At 44.4% G+C, this 23984-nt stretch overlaps 1 protein-coding gene across 8 annotated transcripts in view; it reads right to left on the bottom strand.

Annotated features, from left to right (window-relative positions):
* Positions 1-7175: 7175 nt before the first annotated feature.
* The window catches only part of ATG5 (autophagy related 5), a 183036-nt gene continuing 166227 nt past the window's right edge, over positions 7176-23984 (bottom strand). For 3 of the 8 annotated variants that reach the window (XM_081526933.1, XM_081526931.1, XM_081526932.1), the window contains exon 8: positions 8108-9665. In XM_081526933.1, coding sequence (XP_081383059.1) covers positions 9658-9665 — 8 coding nt within the window. In that variant the 3' untranslated portion in view covers positions 8108-9657. The other 5 variants (XR_014064494.1, XR_014064491.1, XM_081526903.1 and 2 more) reach the window with 3 other exon arrangements.

Genomic DNA, 23984 nt, shown 5'->3' with positions numbered 1-23984 from the left:
GGGATCATTGAACCAACTGAAAAGACACTTCTATTTCCTTTATGAGACCATAGAGTTCTTTGTCCATAACATGTCTGTTTCATTATCAGTGTCTGGCCAGAAGAAATCAGACCATTCTGAGCACTTCTGGGTATCCAGCAGCTGCAAGAAATGTTTCAGTACACAGGAATAAGCCTACCATCACATCCATTTCTAAGTTTCATGCCCTTAGGACTCCCAAGTCCATTTGCTTAAAGTGCTGCTGGCAGCTGCTCCTTCAATAAGAGAGAAGTGATTTTAATCTCAATATAGCTTTAATCATGTAATTTAGGCCAAAAACACAGCAAGATTCCAAAAAGTTATTTTTAAGCTGACTTACACAAATACTCCTCATGCTCAGTTTCACAGAATACTATAACAAACCCTCTCCTGGTTTGTTCTTCCTTCCAGGTTTGATAAATAATGAACCAGAGTTAGTCATGTACACATTTCCTTCTCTGAATGAGACAGAAGCTTTTGTTTAGCATAAATGTGAACACAACCACCTTGTAGTTTTCTCCTACCCTCATCAAGAAAGAAAGAGGAAGTGACAGGTAAATGCCAGTGGGTGGTTTGGGTAAGAAATTCTCCAGTGTGTTAACAAAAGGAAATTGTTCTCATGGAACTGTGGCACAACTTCCCATCTTTAGGTAATCTGAAGGATTCGTATGTGGGTTATGGCAACCAGTGTTCCTTGCTGGATGAGGGGCAGAGCAAAAGAAACAAAATTAAACCATTAACAGAAGGGACTTTGGTTTATATGATAAAGGTGAACAGCCCCCTTTAGGGATGGTAACACAGTGTGTCCTTTTTGAAGGAGGGAGGAAGTAGTCTCCTTCCTGGGATGGCCTAGAGAAGAAGAGCCAGCTTGTCTAAAAGCACAGGATAGGCAAGATGCCTGGCAAGCCCTTCCCATGCTTATAATTCAAAGATTTCCATAACCGTGTAAGTGATGGTGCACCTGGGGATGAGACAGAGCTAAGGCTCTGAAGGAGAACTTAAGTTTCCTTAATGTTCCTGAGGCCTCCGAGGAAACTGTACATATCAATATGTAAAACTGTATAGAAGACAGATCTGGAGAGCTTGTCTCATCCAGAGAAAGAGTCCATGATATCAAGAAATGACCTGTGCTGTTATGTTTTGTAAAATATTTGAAAATGTATTCCCCATTTGAGTCCCTCCCAGGGATTCTGAGAGGGGGTGGAAAATGAGACAAGGTACCACTATGACCTGACACCCGGTGCTCTGCAGAGGAGCATCCAGGCCGGCAGCCTGTCAGTGCAGTCCTGTCTTGGGAAGAGAGAGACCGTCTCCATCCTCCCTTCTTCCACAGCAGGGCAGCCCTGGAGTACTATTTCCCATCCATGCAGGCAAACGAAGTAGGATGAAGCCTCATCCCTTTCCGTGGAACACTTTCTTGCCTCCTCAGTTTTAGAACAATTAACCTGACAGTGATCTGCAGTGAGACTCACCATCTAAAGATCATGAACAGGGTGATTTAAGTCCATCTTCTGTGCTACCCAGGCCAGAAGGTAGCTACCCAGGCTAAATACACCCTCAAGGTGGGAACTGAGATTATGAGCTCCTAGTCTGCAAGTGAACTAACTAGGGATTTAGATTCCTAGTTCTAATCCTGATTCAGCCCCCAGTACCTGGGTGTTCTCAAGAAAGTCCTAGAATTTCCCTGGGCCCCAGTTTCTTGATCCGTAAAATGAAGGAGTCATTCCTGGGCTTTCTTTGTGCTCTTTCGGAAGTATTACATCTCTTAATATGCTAAGATTCCATCATTGTCTCTTATTTCCTTTTGGTTTGTTTCCCTTGGAAGTCTGATTGTTGCTATAGGCAGACATTTGTAATCTAGAGAACAGATGTCAGAGGAAAATGGAAATGAGGGACAGGCTTGTATGGAAAAAACTATTGTGGCTTCTTTTGGCAGAAGAGATTCGGCTCGCAAAAGTCCTGCTAATTTGTGAGAACCATGAACTTTCCCCAGGAATTAATATGCTCATCTGAAAGGAATCAAGATTCTTTTAACGGAAATAATGGCTTGTGCTTAAATCAAACCTCTGCTCAACTGAAGTACCATGAATTCTAGGATGTTTAGTTTAGTGGCTTTTTGTTTTTTCTTTCACATCTTTTTTTTTTCATGCCAAGCCTTACTTGCATGAAGAGTAAAAAAGATTTAAGTTTGTTGCTGCAAAAAGGAAAGAGGGTCAAAGATATGGGAGCTAAAGAAGAGAAGACAAGCCAACCAAGAGAATCCAAAAAGACGTTGAAAGGAAACATTCTGCTAGCAAAGCAACAGAGGCCTCGATACTGTTCTAACGGTTCAAGGTTTAAAAAAGGGAATAAAGACAAATGAAGCAGTCAGAGGGAGGAGAGGGAAAGGTTAAGCCAAGACAGAAACTGTGAGTAGATAGATGTGAAAGGGGCTGAAAATAAGTGAAAAGTGAAAAATTGCTTTATGAATAAACCGTTAAAAAATAGTGAGTGAAAAAGCAATCGTGCTTCCAGTTATTACTGAATCACCCGCTGGTGGCAGCCAGAGGCTGACCTGAGCTGCGACTCCACGCTTAACCTACATGCAGCAGTTGGTGCTGGGCTGCTCCTGTGGGCGGACACCGTTTTCTACTTGAGTGTCAGTTTCATTGTGATTACTTGCCGTCACAGACACATGTAGCCCATTTTACCGCCTTGAAAACCAAAAAAACATGACTTGGTCATCTCTCCAACCTGCTGACATTACAAGACAGGAGATATAGCCTCTTAGTACATTCAGGACACCAGCAAGGCAAGGAACTAGGACCGAGGGATGTGAGGGCAAGCAGATTTTCTACGGGAAGTTGATGGGGCGTAAAGGCTCAGCCTGCTTCTGTGTTTTTCTGAAAATGAGGCCATGAGTTTATACTCAGTGATCCTTGTCATTCCTGACGTTGTGTCTGTCAGGGCAGGGACACAGCAACCATCCCACAATCTCTTCTGTGCTCGGAGTGCACAGAATACTCTCCCGAGCACATTCAGGCCCCAAACAAAATGCCAATCATAGCAGACCCGCCCCCGCCCCTGCCTACTTGAGGAAGCACTGGAGCGGTAGGAAGTGAACCGGTTCCACCAGTTGACTCCGCCCTCTGAGCCTCCGGGAAGAGCGAGGACCGGAAGTGCTCGCACCCACCAGAAGACTGGTCAAGCATCACAAGGAAGGGCCACTGCAGATGGTACAGGCAATTTCCAAAGCTGCAGGGTCTCCCTCCTGCTCATTCCAAGTGTGAGCACAGTTCTCTTTCGGAGCTGCCTGCATGCAGAGCTAACTTTTGATTCTCTGTTTCAACAGAAAGGAGGTGGGAGATGGGTGGTCACAAATTCCAAGATAATTTTGCATGCCAGGGCTTCACTGGTTGTCTCTGGTGGACTGCAGGGAGGCAGGTGGCCCTCCGGTGTTCTAGGGCCCCGGGGAAGTCAGTCCTGGGGAACATTTGACCCAAGTGACCCATGGAGCAGTGAGCCCATGCACACAGATGGCATGGCTGTGAAATCAAAGAGTGAGGCCCAATTTCAATGAATCCGTTTCATTTTTAAGAACCAGGATAAGACTGTAGTTCTGTACATCTGGCCAGTTGGGGCTAAGATTTCCTTCAAAGCCTCACACAGTTCTTGGTATCTGTTCTTGCTGTTGCAAGAAGTACCTAGCCTTGTGCTGGTGGAAGGTTTAAGGTTTTCATCCTTGAGTGTTTTCATGGAGACAGGTAAGGATGGGCTTTGAGCATCTCCATCGTATAAATGGGACTGTCAAAGCATGGAAGGTCAGGAGAGAGGCTCAAGCCACCTGACAAGTTCCTGCTGGACCTGGAAACCGAATCCCAGCTTCCTGATTCTACTTCCACTTCTCACTTCCCAAGTCAGCACTTTAGAAGATGCTGCTATTGCCCAGCGGGCAGGGCCCACAGGAGTCACTGATGTTGTTTATATTTAGGGCAGGCTTGCCAAAATGGCAGGGTTTCACAGCATTAAATTGCTGTCTTTTGCCTTGTCAGGAACTTGACTCTTAACAAGTTCTGCAGACATTTCAGGAAAGCAAGGTGGAGATGGCTAGCCTTGGAGAACCGTGGCCTGCTACAGCCCAGTATTATTCTGAATTCATCCCAGTTCAACACAGTCATTTACACCTCTGAAGCCAAGTTTCTTCCAGATGCCCCTTTACTGAAAGGCTTTCATCACTCTAGAGTGGCCAGTTCCCCTTCAAAGCGCCAGATCGAGCTGGCATTTCCACGTGCATTCAGAGGCAGGGGTGTGTGTCAGGCTTCAGTGGTTCCGGGTCAGCCTCAGGTCAGCAGTGCTCCAAAGAGGAAACTGAGGCAGAGAGCTCTCAGCTCCCTATCAGGACATGCCTTGGGGGCCTGGCAACTGTAGCTGAAGAGCACGTTGATGCTCAGACAGAAGGCAGTGGGCACTTGCAAACATTCAGATGCTATTTTGGATTAAGTGGGTAAGTTCATTCCACTTTAAAAGCATGGGGGTAGGGGGCGTGTATTTTCTACAAAGGAGAGGAAACACATAAATGGACATCTTTTCTGCTTCAAGTGCACATAAAATTTTTTTGTTGCTTCTGAGTTTAAGGAGGTATGTTCTGTTTTAAATATTGCCCATACATAGTTAACCAGCATACCTGGACACAGAGATGAAAGTTGAGAAAAAGCAGTCTGTTGTACCTTTTTGTTCCCAGGCAATGTAATCCCAAAAGGCACGATTCCTCTAAGAATTATCTGAAGATTTGCAGTTTACCCACCTGTTAGACAGCTTTTGCAACCAACAGAAACCTTACAGATTTATAGTCATATTGCTTCAAATTGGTAGTTTTTGTCTTCTCTAGTTCTGACCTGCACGTGGATTCCAGACTGAAAATTACATTTATCTGAAGCAAACCATTCAGCCCATCTTAGATAGGTTGCAGCTGTTTCATCCATCCTTCCAACTTTAGTGTAATAACCTCATATATTATGGTTCATCTATAGCCTGAAGAATTATATGCTCTTAAGAGGATTGGCTGGGGAAAAAAATAAGAAAGAAAAGGAAGGAAGAAAGGAATCTTTTAAAACTAGCTATATAACTCAGACATGAGAGAAGCATCTCTTAAATTCAGGTTCCAATCTTGCTCTCATCAGAGTAAGGAGTTAGAACGTGATCAGGTGGAGATGAACACCAGCTGGCAGGGATGCTGAACCCCAGCTCTCGGTGAGTTCTGCTGAGGACCACTGGGCACCTGGTGGACTGCTCCAAAAGAAAGGCATATATTTCTTATAAACCAAAAAAAAAAAAAAAAAGAGGCAGGGCAAAGTCTGTGCTGTAGGTGCACAGACTTCCTTCCTTCCGTACTTGGGTTTTTCTCCCTTCTAAGGGGTGTTTGAAAGTTTTTCCTGTGCTTCTAACTGAGCAGAAACCACATCACGTCTTTTGTCACCGTCTCTGCTCACCACTGGAGACCCTGGTGGTTAGAGAGGGAAAGTCCCTTTCGATGGAGGTAGAAGGTGTTGGGGGCCTGGGAGGGGGGATGGTGGGGAGAGGGGAGAGGAGAAGTCACTAGGGTTTCCTCCTGGCCTAGACAGTGTACCCACCCTGACTGGACCCTCCAGTCCTCCAAGCAGCAAAGCATGTCTTTTAATGCCCTAATCACCTTAGAGTGATGGAGGAAGAGATCGTTCAGTGCAGGAAAGAATATCCACTTCCAGAGCTCCGTGGTTATGGGAAGTCAGAAGAGTGGTCATGGGGACCTATGTGTAGCTTGAGGATAGCTTCTACGTGACTCCTTAGAAACGGTCCTGACAGACGGGTAATGGACTGGGAGGACAAGGAGGGACGCTGGGAGGCTGGGGCAGAGCTCTATATTTGGTTTGAGTTGTTACAGGGCTGTCTTTGTAGTAACCGTTCTTCTTTTTATAAATCATGGTAAAAAAAAATACACATAACATGAAATTCACCACTTTCACCGTTTTTAAGTGTACAGTTCAGTGGTGTTCACTCTACTCACATTGTTGTGCACAGATGTCTAAACATTTCATCTTGCAAAGCTGAAACTCTAAGCCCATGAAACAAAACCTCTCTTTTGGTCTCCCATAAGTCCCTGCACAATGACATTTCTCGATCATGAGTGCTTTTCTTTGGTTAAATCTGTAAACTTGATTTCCATACCAAAACCAGTGCCAAGTTCATGCACCAGCTACCCTGTCTGGGGAGCAGTTCAAATTCACTTGGCCATGAATATTCATCAACTCTCTGGGGATCAGGTTCCCCAATGCCTGTCCTCAGCACTTCAACTGGGCTTTAGCACCCTATAGAGTTGTTATTGGCACCACCAAACTGGTCAGGAATGAAAATAACAATCAACTCCTTAAATGTTTACAAGCCTGTTGGGCTATTGCACATGTAATTTTGAGCTGCCATCTTGTCTCCTCTCGCTCAGTGGAATGGAATGTCTTCTCCAGCAGTTTGATGACTGCAGGCCCATGGGGGAGGACAAGACCACTTGCCCCAATTTTCTAATGGAACCTGGGTTGCAGTCCTCTCTGATGGCAGGTTGTTTGGGCTCTTGTTGCTGGGCACCACTTCCTCATACAAGTCACTTCTAAACAAATCCTCCCAGTAGGTTGACCTCCAAGCCAGAGCAGGAGGCAGGTAAGTACTCTCACCCAATCAGCACAATCAATTTGTCATTCCCTGAAAATAGAGTCGTCTCTCCAGTCGGTCCAGTTTCCAGCCCCCAGTGCTTGGTTGTGGGGATGGGGAGGAGGGGATAGGGAGGAGGAGATGGGGAGGGCTGGCCTTGGAGCAAAGCCACATTCCAGGGGGGAGGGTTCCTCCCAGCCACCACACTGGGCGGGCGTGTTGTGCCTCGTGCTTGCAGCCACCCTTGAAGTGTTGTTGTTACACAACAGTCATGAACTCTGGAATGTCTCTGGTCATTTACAGCATGACTGTGTCACTCCATAAATGACATGGTCAAGCTTCAAGGCCCAGAATGAGATTGGCTTGTTTTTCAACAGATCATTTTCTCCCGCCCAGAACAAAGCTTCCAGGCTTTTACGATGTCTTTCTTACCCTGAGACTCCCTGAGTGGAAATTCAGGGGAAAGAAAATACAGGAATAGATTACAAGTCACACACCAATAGTCCTACGGATGTTTTAAAAACATACTGAACAATTTGACCATACTATCTGCAGATAAGAAGCTTTCTAGAAATTAGCTGGGCACTTCTTAGAGAAACTTTTCATCTTCTCTCACTCTTGCCTTGACTTTTTCCTTCTTTGGTTCATTTCCTTCATGAGATAAATGAAGATAGCAACAGATTAAGGTTCCAAAGAACATATGATTCATGAGTCATGTCTATTTTTTCTCTACTGTATTCACTTTAAATGGCATTGGTCCAGTAGAAGAAACAGAAAGTAATACATGACTTTGGTGCTTCTCTAGTGCAATAATCATTATGAAAATAATGCCTCAATTTGATTTATACTGTGTAACTTACTGGGGTCTGTAGGCACCATTTTCTCATTCTGTCTTTTGAGATGGGTTCTATTATACATACAAGGAAACAGAGGCCCAGAGAGATCAATTTGATATTGAGATATAAATTGGATAATGCAGGAAAAAAAACTCTTAACCCAGTGTGCATAGAAAGTACTCTGAAACAGTAATTGTTCTTAAGTAACTTGCTTAATATCACCCAACTAATAACTATGATCAGAACCTTCCTAAACCATGGCCACTAACTTCTCTCTCCGCCTCAGCAGAGTAATCTTAGTCCATAGAATACAAGAGATTTAGTTTTAAAGATTTTCTGGAATCTCTACTTTGTTATATAGAATTAGAGAGTTTTTTGAAGACTCACTAAATGTAATTCACACAGCCTTGTGGTTTTTGGACCCATTTCCCCCAAGAAAAAAAAATCCTTAGAAAATCCTTTTTACTGTTCCTCTTTTAAATCATCTTATCAGAATGATTGAGCTTTGGGAGGGGGGGAGGGGTTGTTTGAAACTGTGAGGCTTTCAATGCAATAATGAAAGGTAAATCCAGCATTTTGACTCATGCATTCAATCATTTGTTCATTCAACAATATTTATTGCCTGCCTCTTATACTTTAAATATTGGGCCATGCTAAAGTAGCGCAGCTGGCCAAATCAGGAATAAACCCAAGATCAGGTATGAATAAGACCAGACCCTGACTCCTCCAGAGATAGAGAGTGCATGCTATGTACAATTTGATTAATGCTATTGGCCTCTTTCAAATAAATTAGTTCTATTAATAACTGTTAAGAGGGATCAGATTGAATTAGAAACGTGAATTCCTAGGTTTCCTTTGAAGCATTTAGTTTTATAGGTATTTTGGGTATCTTCTGCATATAATTCATCTTTGGCTCAAAAATCATACTTTAAGTAAGAACAGTATACATCCTGACTATATTTGGGTTTGGATGAATAACAGAGAATTCCACGTTCCACTTGTTATGTTTGTACTAGCCTCCATAGGGCAATACCAGAACTGAATTTCAACAAAACACATCGTTAAACCCGGCTATGCCTGTAAGGAACTTTTTAATTTCAAAAATTTTGTTATAAATCAGTGATAATTTACGGGTAGGTGGTCATAGGACTACAGTATCATTTCTACATTAGACCTTCAGAAACATGAGTTTCTGGATGAGACCATAAACAAAAAGAGCTCTAAGTTATTTGTTTTTAATATTATATAAAACACACTATGCTGAGATGTCCTAGGTTTAACCTTTAAATATCCAAGCATCTCATAAGGATTCATAAAATTGTCAGGTCATTATTTCCTTTCAAAAAAGATGTATTTCCATTATAGCAATAATGATGGGAGGTCTTGAAACAAAATAAGCACTATGGGGTTGGGGAGAGGGTTGTGGGAGGTGGGGCAGGTCATCAAGAGACCTGGGTTTATTCCTGGTGTGGCCAGCTGGGCTACTTTCACAAGAGGTATAGCCTCTCCAATTCTGTTTCTACATCTATAAAACACAGTAGTAAAACCTCTAAGTCCATTTCTACAATTCAATGGATGTAAACGCTCATTGCTCATTTCAATAAAGCTGTATTAACATTAATAGTTCTCAGGGAAACCTCAGCGGGTGGCCTCCATTCTAGCCACTCTGTGTTTAGCCAACACAGTGTTTTGGTCGGGTGGCAAAGGAAAACAGGGTGGCGTTGCCCTGCAGCTCTTGGCTCAGAGCCTTGGGAAGTATTGATGATTCAGCACATGGCGCTCTGCCCTGTGGTCAGGGCTGCAGGTGCCCAGGTGGGCCTCGTTAGGAGGAAGCTGCCAGCACTTTGGGGTGAGGCAGGCAATTGAAATGTGGACCATTTATAAGCATTCAGATTCCAGGACACTTTACTCAAGCTTAGGAGTGTCAGCCTCCATCCCTTCATCAAACTGCCACCTTGGATAATTATGCTCCTCAAATTATTCTTGCATTTCAGTGCCATGTGGCATCCATACTTACTATTCCCTGTTGTGCAGTTTTCTTGTTGTCATCAAGTTCATAAACCTGATGACAAGGTTTTTATATTGCTCGAGGGTGGGAATAAGGGTGAATTGGGATGTTCTTCTTAGACCCAGTGACTCTGCTCTTTCAGGTCACTAAAGAGAAAAGAGAGGGACAGCAAAGAAAATAAGCAACCCAACACTTCCCAATCTGAGGGCAAAGGAAACTTACTATCTCAAAAACATTGGTGTCAATACTAGAGTCACCCTTGGCAGGCAGGGGTCTTGGAAATCCTAGAAATGCTTTGTAAAAATTAATACAACACTTATTTGTATGGAAAACTTTTTTTAAGGGTGTAATAAGTTGTGAAACTACAAGGCTGTATATATAATCTTTAAGCTATGAGATGTCGACATAATTGTTTTGAGATCAACCAATCAGACCAGACCACACATTTTGTTCTACGAAGTTATAATGAGTGTTCATTAAATATCATGATAACAACACCCTCCTTGTTTGGTAACAAAGGGGCATTCTCTTCATGTATCACTAATGACAGGTGATGTGGCACAATTAAAGTCATCTACTCATTCCCTTTTTTCCTGATTTCTTCCAGAGCTGTCAGGTGATCAGAGAGCATTTCTTCCTCCTCCTGATTTTTCTGCTTCCTCTCCCCTTCCTTCTTTTTTTTTTTTAAACCTTCCTCTGGGCTGAACTAGAGCTCCTCATGTGAGGCAACATCTCCCTCCTGACCAGTCAGGCACTCTGGGAAATGCTTGACTTTTCCAGGTCACTGGGACACGGCTGGGTGGACTGGAGCCAACATTTACGGAGTGAAATTCCAGCAGCTGGAGACACCTGCCCACCTCCCAGGATGACCAGGGTTGCCAGAGGAGTTGTTTACTCCTCTTGTAGAGCTGGCCAATGGAGCAAACTCTTCCATGTGTGCATGTAAATCTGGAAAAATAGTCTACTTTTGGAACACATTTTAAATAGCTGCTTTTATTTGCATCTATTTTAATTTATTCATATGTCCTATGCCTGACTGGTTCTCTGTGATGTTAGGCAAGTCACTGAACCTTTGATTTACCATTTACTTATCTCTGAAGTATCACTGATACAAACAAGGAACTTTAATTCATTCTGCCGAAATTTATGAAACCCAACTTTGTGCATGATGCTGTATTTTGAGTTTTCAGAGGCACAGGACAGCACAATTTCTGCTGTTCTTCCCTAGGATTTACGATCTAATTGAAAAGATGGACCTTTACACATAAAAATAGCACTAACCATACGTGATTATGTCCAGTAAGACAAATGTATGTACAAGGATATTCACTGCAGCACTGTTTATTATAAGAATATTTTGGGGATTGTCTAAATGTCCATTAATATAGAAGACTGGTTAAATGAAGTAAGATCATCTATACAACAGAATCCTATGCAGCTAGTAAAAAAGAATGGGCTGGCTCTCCATGTACTAAAATGAAAGTGCTACAAAATACAGCTTTAAGAGAAAAAAGGAAGTATATTAGTGTGTCTTGTGCTATGATTTGTGAAAAGAAAAATAGGCATTTAATGCAAAGCATTATGTATGCATTGGATATCTTTGAATAGATATACAGGAATCTGAAAAAAGCAAATGGTTTTTGGGAAGAGATGGGAGGTTAAGGAATGGAGAAGAAGGACAATCTACCTCACCTTTAACATCCTCTTATTGCTTGTGAATTTTCCAACCAGGTACATATATTATCAAATTTTATACAATTTGTATAATATTATCAAATTAAAAATAATAATTAAAATGTGCCCTGGGACTTCCCTGTTGGTCCAGTGGTTGGGACTTTGCCTTTCAATGCAGGAGCTGCAGGCTCCATCCCTAGTCAGGAGTTAGGATCCCACATGACTCGTGGCCAAAAAACCAAAACATAAAACAGAAACAGTATTGTAATAAATTCAGTAAAGACTTTAAAAATGGTCCACATCAAATCTTTGGCTTCCTTGATGGTTGAGTGGTAAAAAATCTGCCTGCAATGCAGGAGACACAGGAGATGCAGGTTTGATCCCTGGGTCAAGAAGATCCCCTGGAGGAGGAAATAGCAACCCACTCCAGTATTCTTGCCTGAAAAAATCCCATAGACAGAGGAGCCTGGCGGGCTACATTCCAAAGGATCACAAGGAGTCAGACACGACTGAACACAGCACAGCAAATCTTAAAATAAAATAAAATTTGCTCCAATCCCTCACTAGAAGATCTATTTCTCTGTCCTCTTCAAGTCAGTTCCCATCTGATGCTTCTAACACACAGAGCAGGCTCGAAGGGATTTCTATAACCTAATACTCCATTAAACTTGGAGTTATAAGGAACTGATTCAACACATGATGCAAAAGGATGTGGGACAACATTGAGGGCAGAGATTTGGGGGACGCAAGAGAGCAAGCCGGGTGTGCCCTGAGTAGTAGGTTCTTTCTTCTCTGAGAACCTCTGCTGGCCCTGCCACACTCTTGGGTGTTCTTTGTCACACTTGTGGGTGACACCTCTTGTCAAGGAGGGAACTGGCAGCCCTGACTCCTGTCATAAGGAGGGTCACGTCTTCTTGCTTCTAAGTTCTCCCTGGCACATCCTGGAGGGTATGACAGTTTATCAGACCTTTGTTCCCATGGGCAATAACATCTCCTAGACCAGTAGAATCTCAGAGTCAGGAGAGACTCTAGAAACTCTCCCCATCTCCCTTGACTTCCCGTCCATGGGGAAGACTGACCGGCCTGTGGACACCTCAGGCCTCAGGGGCAGAACTGGGACTCTGCCCTAGCTCTTCTGAGTCCAGTGCTCTTTTTATGACACTACATACAGTCACAGTCCCCTTGGATTTTCAGTTAAGGCAATTCTAAGCCCATGACAGATGTTCCTCCAAATGCACTGAACACTATCAGGGCAAATTCAACAAGTCAGAGTCAGAGCTTCTCTTAGGCCAGGCTGCTGAGGCAAGTTTCAGAGTGGGAGTAAGGGGACCAGGGGATTCCCTCTCCTGCTGGAGAGAAGGCAGGTGATCACACAGACTCCCAACCAATAGCCACAGGTACTCTTCAGAATATATACCACCCCTCACCCCCAGGATCAAGTCCAACCTAGAAGCTGCAGCATCAAAAATCTTCACTCCAAAATGTAACATATCAATTTCCGTCAGTGATTGGGTATATAACACCTCCCACAGTCTCAGATCTAAAATGCATATTACAGGAGCAAAACAGTAAGAAAAATAGACAAGTCTGTCCTTTTTTTTTTTTCTATAGGAAAACAAAAATAAAGTCTCAGTCCTTGGATAACTTTAAAAAAATCTAATAAGGGCTGTTTAATACCACTTCTATTTTTGCTATCTGTGTGAGTCCCCTCTGTCTACGGGATCAAGCTGAGTTTCTGGGAATCAGAGCCCACGGGATTGGGTTAGCAAATGCCTCATCAGCCCTGGACACTGACCTCTAACCAAGTCAGAGTCTCACCTGTGCTGCTCTGATGCCTTTTACTTTCTACTTACTAAAATAAATTTCCTCCTTTATGATGACTTCAGAAAATGGACTCCGGACTTGAGTTTATAAGGACAAGAACCAGCTTATCTCCGACCTGGCCATGAATCACTGCCTCTTCCCACCCATTTTCACAGACACCTGAGTTAGTTTAGTCTCATCTAATTCCGCCTGATGTTCTCAGAGGGATTTCCGCCACCTCGGCAGCATGAGTCAAAACGGGTCATCCAACTACTTAACGTATGGAGCTATTTGTTTGGAGCTGAATGTTTACAACAAAAACCACCAACCATCTTGTTTTTTTCATGTTGTGACAGCCCGGAAGCTGAGCCCCAGGGAAAGGGCCTCTCCTTTCCTGCTTAGAAGACGGGGTCTTCTGATTTCTTGGCTTGTTTGGCTTTCACTGAAGCTTGGAAAGTTCTACCCAACATCCAGTGTCCCAGGTCTTGATGAATAAAAACGTGTCAGCACCTAAGCTAATCTTCAGTCTTCATTTCCAGCCACAGCTCAGGGGTTTTGGTGTCTGTCTTTGGATATGACTCAACTAACAGATTGTGGGGGGCCGGGGGAGTGGGGCTGGATGGACTGTACCACTGATTAATTATGTTGCAACTTCAGGCTCTGTCCTTTCATTTACTGAATCGGTGTTTAATTAACAACTCAAGACTGCATTTCCTCGAAGATGAGTTTGAGCTTCATGAGATCATAAAATTAAAGAAAAAGTCTGCCATGCTCATTGCTCACCAGTCCTTGGCCCTGGTCTGACCCCAGCTGCTTTCATTCCTGAGTCCTCCTTGGCACTCCCCTGTCTAAAGAGGAAAGTCTCCCAGAAGGGGCAGTGGGCCACTTCAGAGTGACCTTTGGAGCACTGTCCTTATCACTTCTGTTCCCATGACTCTTCACTCTCTCTCACTGTTCCTTTGTCTTCTCTGCATTTTTATTTGCTAGATACTGGCGGATGGTTGGGCTGCCTTCAGTATTTACATACAGTTCTGTTTTAGCTACTGGTCATTTTACAAAGACACAGTTACAGAGTACCTCCATGGCTTCTCTCCTTTGCTTCCTTTTTTACCATCCCCTTTTCTCTCTTTTTTTTCCTTTGCCTGAAACAAGAAGAAGGCTGAGGTTGGGGGCAGAATTTACTCTTGTTCTGATCTAGAGCCAGTCTTCAGCCTTGGCTCATTTTTCTCCCTGCCTAAAAATAAAAGTTCATGTTTACTAAATGCTTTACAAATACCTACTCACGTAACATCCAGCAACTGTGGGCTTGTCTCCATTTTACCACAGAGATAGTCTGGCTCTTCACACTGTGCTGCCCGGTCACCTCTTGACCAATTATAGTACACACACATACATACACACCCTTAAATGTAAAAATAATTCATCTGATGTAACATAGACCCAAATTTCAGTAAGTTGACATCTTTGAGTTTGGGCGTTGCCTACAGAGATGAAGTCTGGAGTGGAAAACACATTTAAAATGTTGATAAAGGGGAGAAAGAAAGCAACATAATGCTCAAAATATGACATAAATATTATATTTACCAAAACCACATAAGTTATTTTGATGATAAGACTTCATACATTCAAATTACTGGCCTCAGATCCACCAAAAAGGGTTAAAACAGTTCATTGCTAAAATCCAGCCCTTGGCTTATTAGTTGAGCCCCCATTTAAAGTCTCCTAGATTCTTCTTACTCTGACTTTCTATACAATTCTAAAAGGGCCAGGGATCTTCTTTCCAGTCCATAGTAAAAGACTAGAGACCACAAATCAAAAGACAAAGCCAAAGAGAAAGATGCTGGGAACCTGCCTCCTAGAGTGGGTAGAAGAGGTAGGTGGCTGATACATGAACAGGAGGAAGAGGAGCTTTACAAAGGAGCAAACGTAATATCATTTAGTGTAGGAGATGATAGCCCCATCCAGAGCTACTCTGACATTGAGAAACAGAATAACTGTGTTCATCATCACATCCCTAAATCACCAGGACAAAGCAGACCATGATTGACTATAACATGATGAAGTTCACAACTTTTTCAAGGAATTCCTATACATAATGACTAGAGTTTTACTGCCTGAAGGATATCAGTAACACCAAGAGAGCAAAAATGACTCACTCCCCAAGATTTCTGGTTGCCCAAGTTTTACTTGGTGTGTTTACATGCACGTTATCCCAGTGATAAGCCACACTGTCACTCTTACACTAGTTTCTGATGACCATAATTTTATATCATCCAGTGACAAGTTCTCAGATTATGAAACAATCATTAGCCTGAACACTGTGAGACTCTAAAGCAAGCCTGACTATTTCAAGAGACCCTGCATTTCTGCTAGTACAGGTTTCATGAATGATTCTGGAGTCAGCCCGGCACTGTGGTTATTTTGCATACGTGAAAAGTCAGGTCATCGCTTTGAAGGGCCTGGACTGTGTCCAAAGATCCCTTCCTTTTTGCATAATGGGGCTTTACTTCCTGGATTACAAAAATATTATTTTACTAAAGAGAACGGAACTGAACTTGTGGCATATTTTTGTGCAATGATTTAACTTAATTCCCCATGTTCAAAACACCTGTCAGTTACAAAGCGACTAAATGAAATAATGCATTTCAAAATCAACAGAATTTTTTTATTCACTCTTCCAACCTACATAGGGTCAAAATCCCAGTATCATTGCTACCCCAGTTTCTGGTTAAAGAGCATTCTAAGCCTATTATGAAAATTTTCAAGCATCTATAGGAACAGAGACAAAAGTATAATGAACCTCCATGTATCCATCATCTAGTTTTAACTCTTGTCAGTCTTAAATAGTACACCTTAGCGGGCTGATGTGAAACTCCCTCTATTAAATTTTCTAGCAGGCTGGAAAGATTTGGGGTTGGCCTCCAGTGAAGCAGAGCAGCCAGGCATCCAAGGACAAGGTGTGACTGGGAGCGTGTCAAAGGCTCTTTACCCCCCACCCTACCCATGATGGCTGCTATCACTGGCACAAACCATTCCTGGTGCTAACCATTGTGCGCCCTCTCTCTCAAGTTCTGTTTTAAAATGCTCTCCTGCTAGGAAATTCCTAAAATCTTAATAATTGTTTTTTATCAAAGTAAGTTGGGTTTTATCAAATGATTTTTTTTTTTTTTTAAGAAGAGAAGACTTGGGAGAGATAGTCTATCATCCCTGTAGTCTGGAGATAGACAGGGCCCCGAAACAGATAAAGGAAATAGAATGATGCAAGGTAAGAAAGACAAATTCACAGTGCTGTACAAGATTAGTCCTGGTAGTATTTCCTTTAAGAGAATGCTCTGGAAAAATTCCTAATCTAAACATTCAGTTCAGTTCAGTTGCTCAGTCGTGTCCGACTCTTTGCGACCCCATGAATCGCAGCATGCCAGGCCTCCCTGTCCATCACCAACTCCCGGAGTTTACCCAAACCCATGTCCATCAAGTTGGTGATGGCATCCAACCATCTCATCCTCTGTCGTCCCCTTCTCCTCCTGCCCCCAATCCTTCCCAGCATTAGCGTCTTTTCCAATGAGTCAACTCTTCGCATGAGGTGGCCAAAGTATTGGAGTTTCAGCTTCAACATCAGTCCTTCCAATGAACACCCAGGACTGATCTCCTTTAGGGTGGACTGGTTGGATCTCCTTGCAGTCCAAGGGACTCTCAAGAGTCTTCTCCAACACCACAGTTCAAAAGCATCAATTCTGCGGTGCTCAGCTTTCTTCACCGTCCAACTCTCACATCCATACATCACCACTGGAAAAACCATAGTCTTGGCTAGTCGGACCTTTGTTGGCAAAGTAATGTCTCTGCTTTTCAATATGCTATCTAGGTTGGTCATAACCTTCCTTCCAAGGAGTAAGCGTCTTTTAATTTCATGGCTGCAATCACCATCTGCAGTGATTTTGGAGCCCAAAAAAATAAAGTCTGACACTGTTTGCACTGTTTCCCCGTCTATTTCCCATGAAGTGATGGGACCAGATGCCACAATCTTAGTTTTCTGAATGTTGAGCTTTAAGCCAACTTTTTCACTCTCCTCTTTCACTTTCATCAAGAGGCTCTTTAGTTCTTCTTCACTTTCTGCCATAAGGGTGGTGTCATCTGCATATCTGAGGTTATTGATATTTCTCCCGGCAATCTTGATTCCAGCTTGTGTTTCTTCCAGCCCAGCGTTTCTCATGATGTACTCTGCATATAAGTTAAATAAGCAGGGTGACAATATTCAGCCTTGATGTACTCCTTTTCCTATTTGGAACCAGTCTGTTTTTCCATGTCCAGTTCTAACTGTTGCTTCCTGACCTGCATACAGGTTTTTCAAGAGACAGATCAGGTGGTCTGGTATTCCCATCTCTCAGAATTTTCCACAGTTTATTGTGATCCACACAGTCAAATGCTTTGGCATAGTCAATAAAGCAGGGTTTGGGATAATCAGGGTTTGGGAGTGGTAGAAAGGATAGTCCTTTTATCACTTTACAAATAGCTTGAATCCACACTATTTAAAAATACTTTTTAGTTAATGTGAAATGATATTCAAAAATTTCCAACCACCTCTATTGTGAGCAGCAGGGATAACTGGCCTGTTCCCTTAGCAAGAATCACTTTGGTGGTCCTTTTCTCTGATGTACAGTGAGAAACAGTTAGTAGGACTGTGTGTGTGAGTGTATGTGTGTGTGTGTGCATGCGTACATGCGTGTGTCTTTACAAAAGTGGTCCCTCTTTGGAAACTCCCTGGCAGTCCAGTGGCTAGGACTCAGCACTTTCACTGCTGAGGGCCTGGTTCAATCCCTGATTAGGGAACTAAGATCCCACAAGCCATGTGGGGTGGCCAAAGGAAAAAAAAAGTGGTCCTTCTTTATAAATGTTTTAGGACATCTCTGCAGCAGGGAGTGGACGCATGGTCAGAACTGCCAGAGGAGAGAGACTAAGTTCTTGGCTGTTGATCTTTGGGGTTCAATATTATAAGAACATTTCAGATGGATTGATGTAGCCCTGACTGAGGTCAGTTAGTGAAAAAGGAATAGAGCATCTGCCCTGTGCCCACACTACCCCTGACCATAAAAACTAAGCAGGTATGAGGGGTCTGAACTGGTGACCCAGGCATGGGTCTGTCCTGTTCAGGAGAAAGTAGGACTGGCAGCAGACATATGTCCCGACAACTTTGTATCCAGCAGCAACACCAGTAAGCCTCTTGGTTCTAGAAATAATCACAGGAAGAGACAGACTCACAGGCAAGAAGGAAAGAGAGTCATAGGCAGGACAGGGGCTCAAATCTATTAATTTTAAAGTTAAAAGAGTTGTGATTATTTTATACTTAAACTGATAAAGCACAGCATAGGTTTCTAGGAAAAAGATTCTAGGGAAGTTTATTCATGGGTTAATTACTGTATCTATAGTGTGAGTTTGTGGTACATTTTTGTTTTCCTTATTCTTTTCTGGTTCTTTTAAAATCCACTTTTTTTTTCTGTAATAAAAAGGTATTGTTTTCTATTTGGGAAATACAAGGACAACACGAGTTTTCATTTTTTAACCCAATTATCCTGCTAGAATGTAATCTGCCTCTCCTACCAGGGCACCTGTCGGCCCCCTCCTTTCTCTCCGGGGTCTGTCACACTAGAAGCATGCCCCCCTCTCCCCCCAGCTCACCAGAGGTGGGCACTCACTACAGCAAACAACTCTAGAAAGTTCCAGAGGGCAGCAGGCTGGGCAGTTTTGATGGCAGACAATAAAGTGCTGAGAAATAGGGAAAGCAGAACACCAGCTCAGGGCAGATCTGCGGGCAGGACTGACAGCCTGGCAAGCGAGAGGCAGGGGTTGACTGGAGGGTTTGTGGAAGTCCCTGGCCGCTCAGGCCGAGTGCAGATTTCTGGGTCTCACACCTGACCTGGTTTGTAAAACTTGTGGCGAGGCCCAAGAATCCCCAGATAATTCGCTCTTTAAAATGTGCGACAAGGCTGGACGAGTGCATGAAGAGGAAAATGCAAGTTGGGATTTTGTAACATGATGTTCACTGTAACTCAGGAACCGCCTCTGGCAGCAAGCAAGAAAAGCACTCCTCGTTCTGGTTCCACAGAAACTGCCCGTGGACTTGGATGACGTAATGCAGTGATGACGATGGTGTCACACTGGTTCCTGCTCTACACGCTCCTGGCTCACAACCCGAGGGTCTGACGTGGTGACTTTGACCGGCCTCACCCACCAAACTCCAGGGGTGATATGCTCACTTTCCCGAAGCCTTCCGGGTGGGGCTTGAGCCACGCAAAGGGGAGGAGCCACCACTTCCCCTTCAGTGATCATCACCCTTCCCTTGGCAGCGGGGAGGGTATTGCTGGAAGATCTAAAGTATGTATTTGTTAAGTGTAGCATCTCAACGTGCTCTAGTGAGTACAATCACCTCTGCAGGATTGGGTGAACTCACAGGAGGGGTCCTGCCATTGATGCTTTGCACAAAGCCTGGCAGGGGTCCCCGGACTCTCTCCTGCTGCTCTGCCAGGCATTTCTGAATCCTGAACCACTGAGGACAGATGCAGAGAACCACCGGATCCCTGACTGGAAAGATAAGCTCTGCCTGGAATTCCCTGGGCTCCCTGGGCACTCACTCCTGCTCAACCACGTGCTTGGGGGGAGGGGGAGGTGTCCTTCTGAGGAGGTAACCAGGTGACTGTCCTCCAAGAGCAGTCCACTGGAGGTGGCGAACACAGGCTTAAGGAGAGCTGAGATATATGCTTCTCTTGCCTTTGTACTTGACCTTCATAGTTTCCAGGAAAATCATGATTTGTGTAATTATTTCCTCCCTAGACAGTAGACTCCAGGAGGTACGGATGGAGTCTGTCTGTAACTTCAAAGCCTAGTAGAGTGCAAGGTACACCCTTGCCTTCAATCCTGGGCTGAGGAATGAACAAAATGACCCAGCAGCTGGCTGAACCCTGTGCAGAGTGCTGGGCAGGGAAGTGAGAGGCACAACCAGGGGCCAGAGGCGGGGACTTAGACAGCAGAAGCTCACGGAAAGTTTCTGAGCAAGGGGTCACATGGAGCCTTCCACCTTTTGGGAGATGAACATGGGGTAAGGCTTGATGGACAGGAGAAGGGAGGGTGTGCAGTGCAGGAGGCCACCCCAGGAGGAAAGCCTTGCCCCGGACCTCCTGCCTCCCCCTCACCAGGAACCCTCACAGAGTCATGAGTCCCATAAGTGGGTTTCCAACCACTTCTGCATTAGATGGGATAACACCACTGGAGCTCTTTTTGATACACCAAAGAAATGAGGTTGCATGACCGCGTCTGTGGTGATTTTGATATCCGTACCAGTGTGCTCATGCCTGTCCACCACAGAGTTAACGGACCATGGCTTGACGGTTCCTTCCTTCACCATGAACTCTGTCAGAACTTCAAGACTTCAAGTATTCTTTAGTTCCTAGAAGAGCTCATTTTCCAAACACATGCTCTGGTGCCCTGAGTTAATGGGTGCACTTCTCACTCTCGTGGAATATTTTACTCACTCTGGCTGAACAGATGATTATTATGGTTATTATTAATATTGAGCCTAATAACAGTCACAGTAATAAACATGTTTCTCAGGGGCCACTGCATGGATAGCAATTAAAGTCTAAAAGAACATAGTCCCCAGGGACCCACAATACAAGCTAATCAGGCAGTTAAGGAGGATTTCTTTTATTTTTTTTACTTTCCCCCTTAATCCCACCTTTACTCTGTGGGTGGATATCAGCCCTTGAGGGATCAGCCTTAAGGCCACATTCTGGAGTTATTTCAAAAAGCCTGAGGAGGGAAGAAAAGGGGGAAAAAAAGGTTAAGGGGTGGTGTTGTGGACCCAGGAGCCCTGTGAAGTAATGGCTGGTGCCTCACCCCAGATCAGTGCTGCCCAATAGAAATGCAATGTGAGCACAAGTGTAATTTTAAATTTTCTAATAGTCACCTCAGAAAAGGTAAAAAAGAAACAGGCTAAGGAATTTCAGTATTTTCTTTAACCTAAAGTATCCAAAATATCATTTCAACATACAATCCGTCCATTAATGATACTTGAGTTTTTCTGTTGTTGCTGTTGCTCTAAGTCTTACAAGTCTGGTGTCTGTTTTACCCGTACAGCATATTTCTCTTCAAACCAGCCACACTGCCAGGGTAGCTACTGGCCACCACAAATCAAGCCCCTCTGGGAAGATGCTGGTGTGTCACTCTGCTGGGGACACGGCGGGTAGCTACATGAGGAGGCCCCGCTAGGGCATTAACCACAACAATTCAGTACTGGGCACCCAAGCCAGGGAAAGCATCAAATGAGCGACCCATCCAGCGCTAGCTGAGCAGAAAAAACACTCTTCTAGTAGAGAAGGGTCAGCGATGAAAGAAGTGTTGAGGCGTAGAGAGGTGAAAGCCTCTCTGAGATTCTGAACTTTTGTGAATCCAAGTTGCGCTCTTAGGAGGCTGGGCGTTCAGAGACAGGCCCAGGCAGAACCAAGAAAACAAGAGGAAATGAGGGCGGCGGGAGGGGATTTGCTCCACCAGAATCTGGGGGGGAGGGATTACCGACTTTGGGGCTTCCTTAGAGATGATCCCGTCTACCTTGGACTGGAGAGCATGCCAAGGGAGGAAGGAGCCACCAACTGCATCAGAGAGACTTATCCTGAGGGATGAAAGGAATGTCACCCAACAACCAAGAGGAAGAGCGGACTCTTGGGCCTCCTTCAGCACAAAGACGCAGCTTAGCCAAATGGACTGTGCCCTGTTTCTAGCCATGAGGCCTTGGGGACAGCGGGGGGTGAGGGGGAGGGCGTGTCCACTCTCCCCTCCAGCTTTCTCCCTAAATAGAATTTGAAGAAACATGAATTATTATCAGATGATTCTAAGTCATTAAATGCGATGTGACAGAGAGGTGCGTAACAGGCAGTGGCTGCCAGGCTCCCCCACTGCCTGTATCACTGAAATGAATCAACCTGGAGACTGAGTAATGCAGGGCAGGGCTGCCCCATTTCGGCTGCTGCCTCCTAAAGAGAACTGGGATCTTCCCCAAATTCCACAGGTTCAGCCCGGGGATCTTGTCTTGGGCTACTTCATGCCCAGCAGCCATAGGATTTGCCTTCTGAGGCTTGGGACGAATTTTCCTGTCAAAGGCTACATGTGTGAAGTGATGCTTTCGAGTTAGGCCTTTTCAAAGTAGAGTTCTGGGGTCACAATGGACCATGGGGACAGAGAGACTTCGGGCCAAATGTCAACTTATAAACTGTGAAGACGGCACACTGTGTGGGCCTGGCAGGGCGTGACCCACTGGGTTCTTCCAGAGCCAGGGGTCCATTAGCACATTTGGACAGCTGGAATGTTTAGGCGGCTGTTGGGTTTCAAGCCGATTTCTAAAGAAATAATACATTTTTAGGGTTTGGGATTGGAAAATGACCATGTGACTAACTTCCTGCAACCCCAAGGGAGACTGTGCAGTCTTGCAATGTGGGGGATCCCACCCAGAGGCCCACCCTGGCCATGCGAGCGATGCACCCATTCCAGGCCGGCTTGCTTGAAAACCACACATCTGGCAAACAAACAGGAGGGAAGCATGTTTCTCCTGGGTCGGCCCCACTCGCTTCTCTCCCGCAGAGGAAGTGGCCTGCTCCTGGAGTTCAAAGTATCCGCCTGCTTGAAAACTGGGACAATGTGTACTGACTTTCTGGGTTCCCTCTGTCGCATTCTGAAAGTCTGGATGCCAGGGGACAGGTAGCTGTTCAGCGATGGTAAAGAAGAAAGTCTGAACTGACAACGAAGGAGCCAGGCAGAGGAAGGCTTGCTCCAGGGAGCCTGGCCGACCCGGCAATTATTTTTTATGACATGGCAGATATTATGTTGATGGTTTCATTTCTGGTTATTACCTTCTATTAAAAAGCATCTTGAGGAAGATGATTATGGGGGCATCTTCTCCCCGCCTCAGGAATCTACTCTCAAATTTTCAGTGAACTGTTGTTTTTCCTGGACTCATTATTATGATTGTTCTTGTTATGGTTGTGATTATGGAAACTGCTAGTTGTCAAAGGGCTCTTTTTATTAGCCATTGCTCACAATCCTATTGCTTTGAGGTAAACAGATGTAGAGTGATGTCCATACAGGGCACGGAGAGGTCAAGCACCCCCAGGAAGTCCTCTCCTGGTGAGGGCCTCCCTCCTAGAATGCCAGCATTTTGCCAGGGGCCAGGGATGCCAGAGGGATACCTCTCCTCCCCTCCTCAACCTCTCTGACAGCAGCACTCTTGGGACCTGTGAACAAATGAAGAATATGCCCAGGATGGTGTCAGTACCTCCCAGTTCTGGATCCAGCCCTGGTCCCATGCACTGGGCCACGCCGGTGCTGGAGATCTGCCGTGGGTCTCCAGAGCTTTTGACTGGCTGCATCCCAAAACGAAAAGTCAGATCTTGGAACCACAGATGCCCCTGAATCCCAAATTGTAACTAAAATGCCATTGTCACCTGGCTGTCCCACCAGCGATTCAACAAGTCTAAATCAGATATATTATCTTACCCCCTAAGCCAAAACTTAGCACCTACTGAATTCTGTCAGTGGCATCTCCCAGTTACTCAGAAAAAGAAACACCTCAGATTTTTAAATAATCTCATTTTAAAAATTACACACTTATTGCAAAAAAAATGCAGAAGCTTATAAAACAACTAAAAACATGCCCCCCAGCCCCAACTCTCCATCCCCTCCTTCCAATATTGGTGTGCATATTTTAAGACTTTGTACTCTGCAACCAAGACCTATTTTCTTTTGTTGTGGTTATTATCTTTGACCCTACCCTTGCCTGCCTTGTAACAGCCATTAGTCATCAACTCCCACTAATTTTTCCTTTATGTTTCTCACATCTGTCCAATCTTTCTATCTAAATTCCTACTGCCTTATGTTCAGACTATCAGTGTTCCCCAGTGAAACGAGAGCGCTTTGGAACCGAATGACGTAGGTCTTCGTTTTTTCAC

This window comes from Giraffa tippelskirchi, chromosome 9 (genome assembly GCF_054371585.1).
Source record: "Giraffa tippelskirchi isolate mGirTip1 chromosome 9, T2T-mGirTip1v1.2.pri, whole genome shotgun sequence".
In the NCBI taxonomy this organism is placed as follows: Eukaryota; Metazoa; Chordata; class Mammalia; order Artiodactyla; family Giraffidae; genus Giraffa; species Giraffa tippelskirchi.
This window is presented reverse-complemented; position numbering and strand designations above follow the sequence as displayed.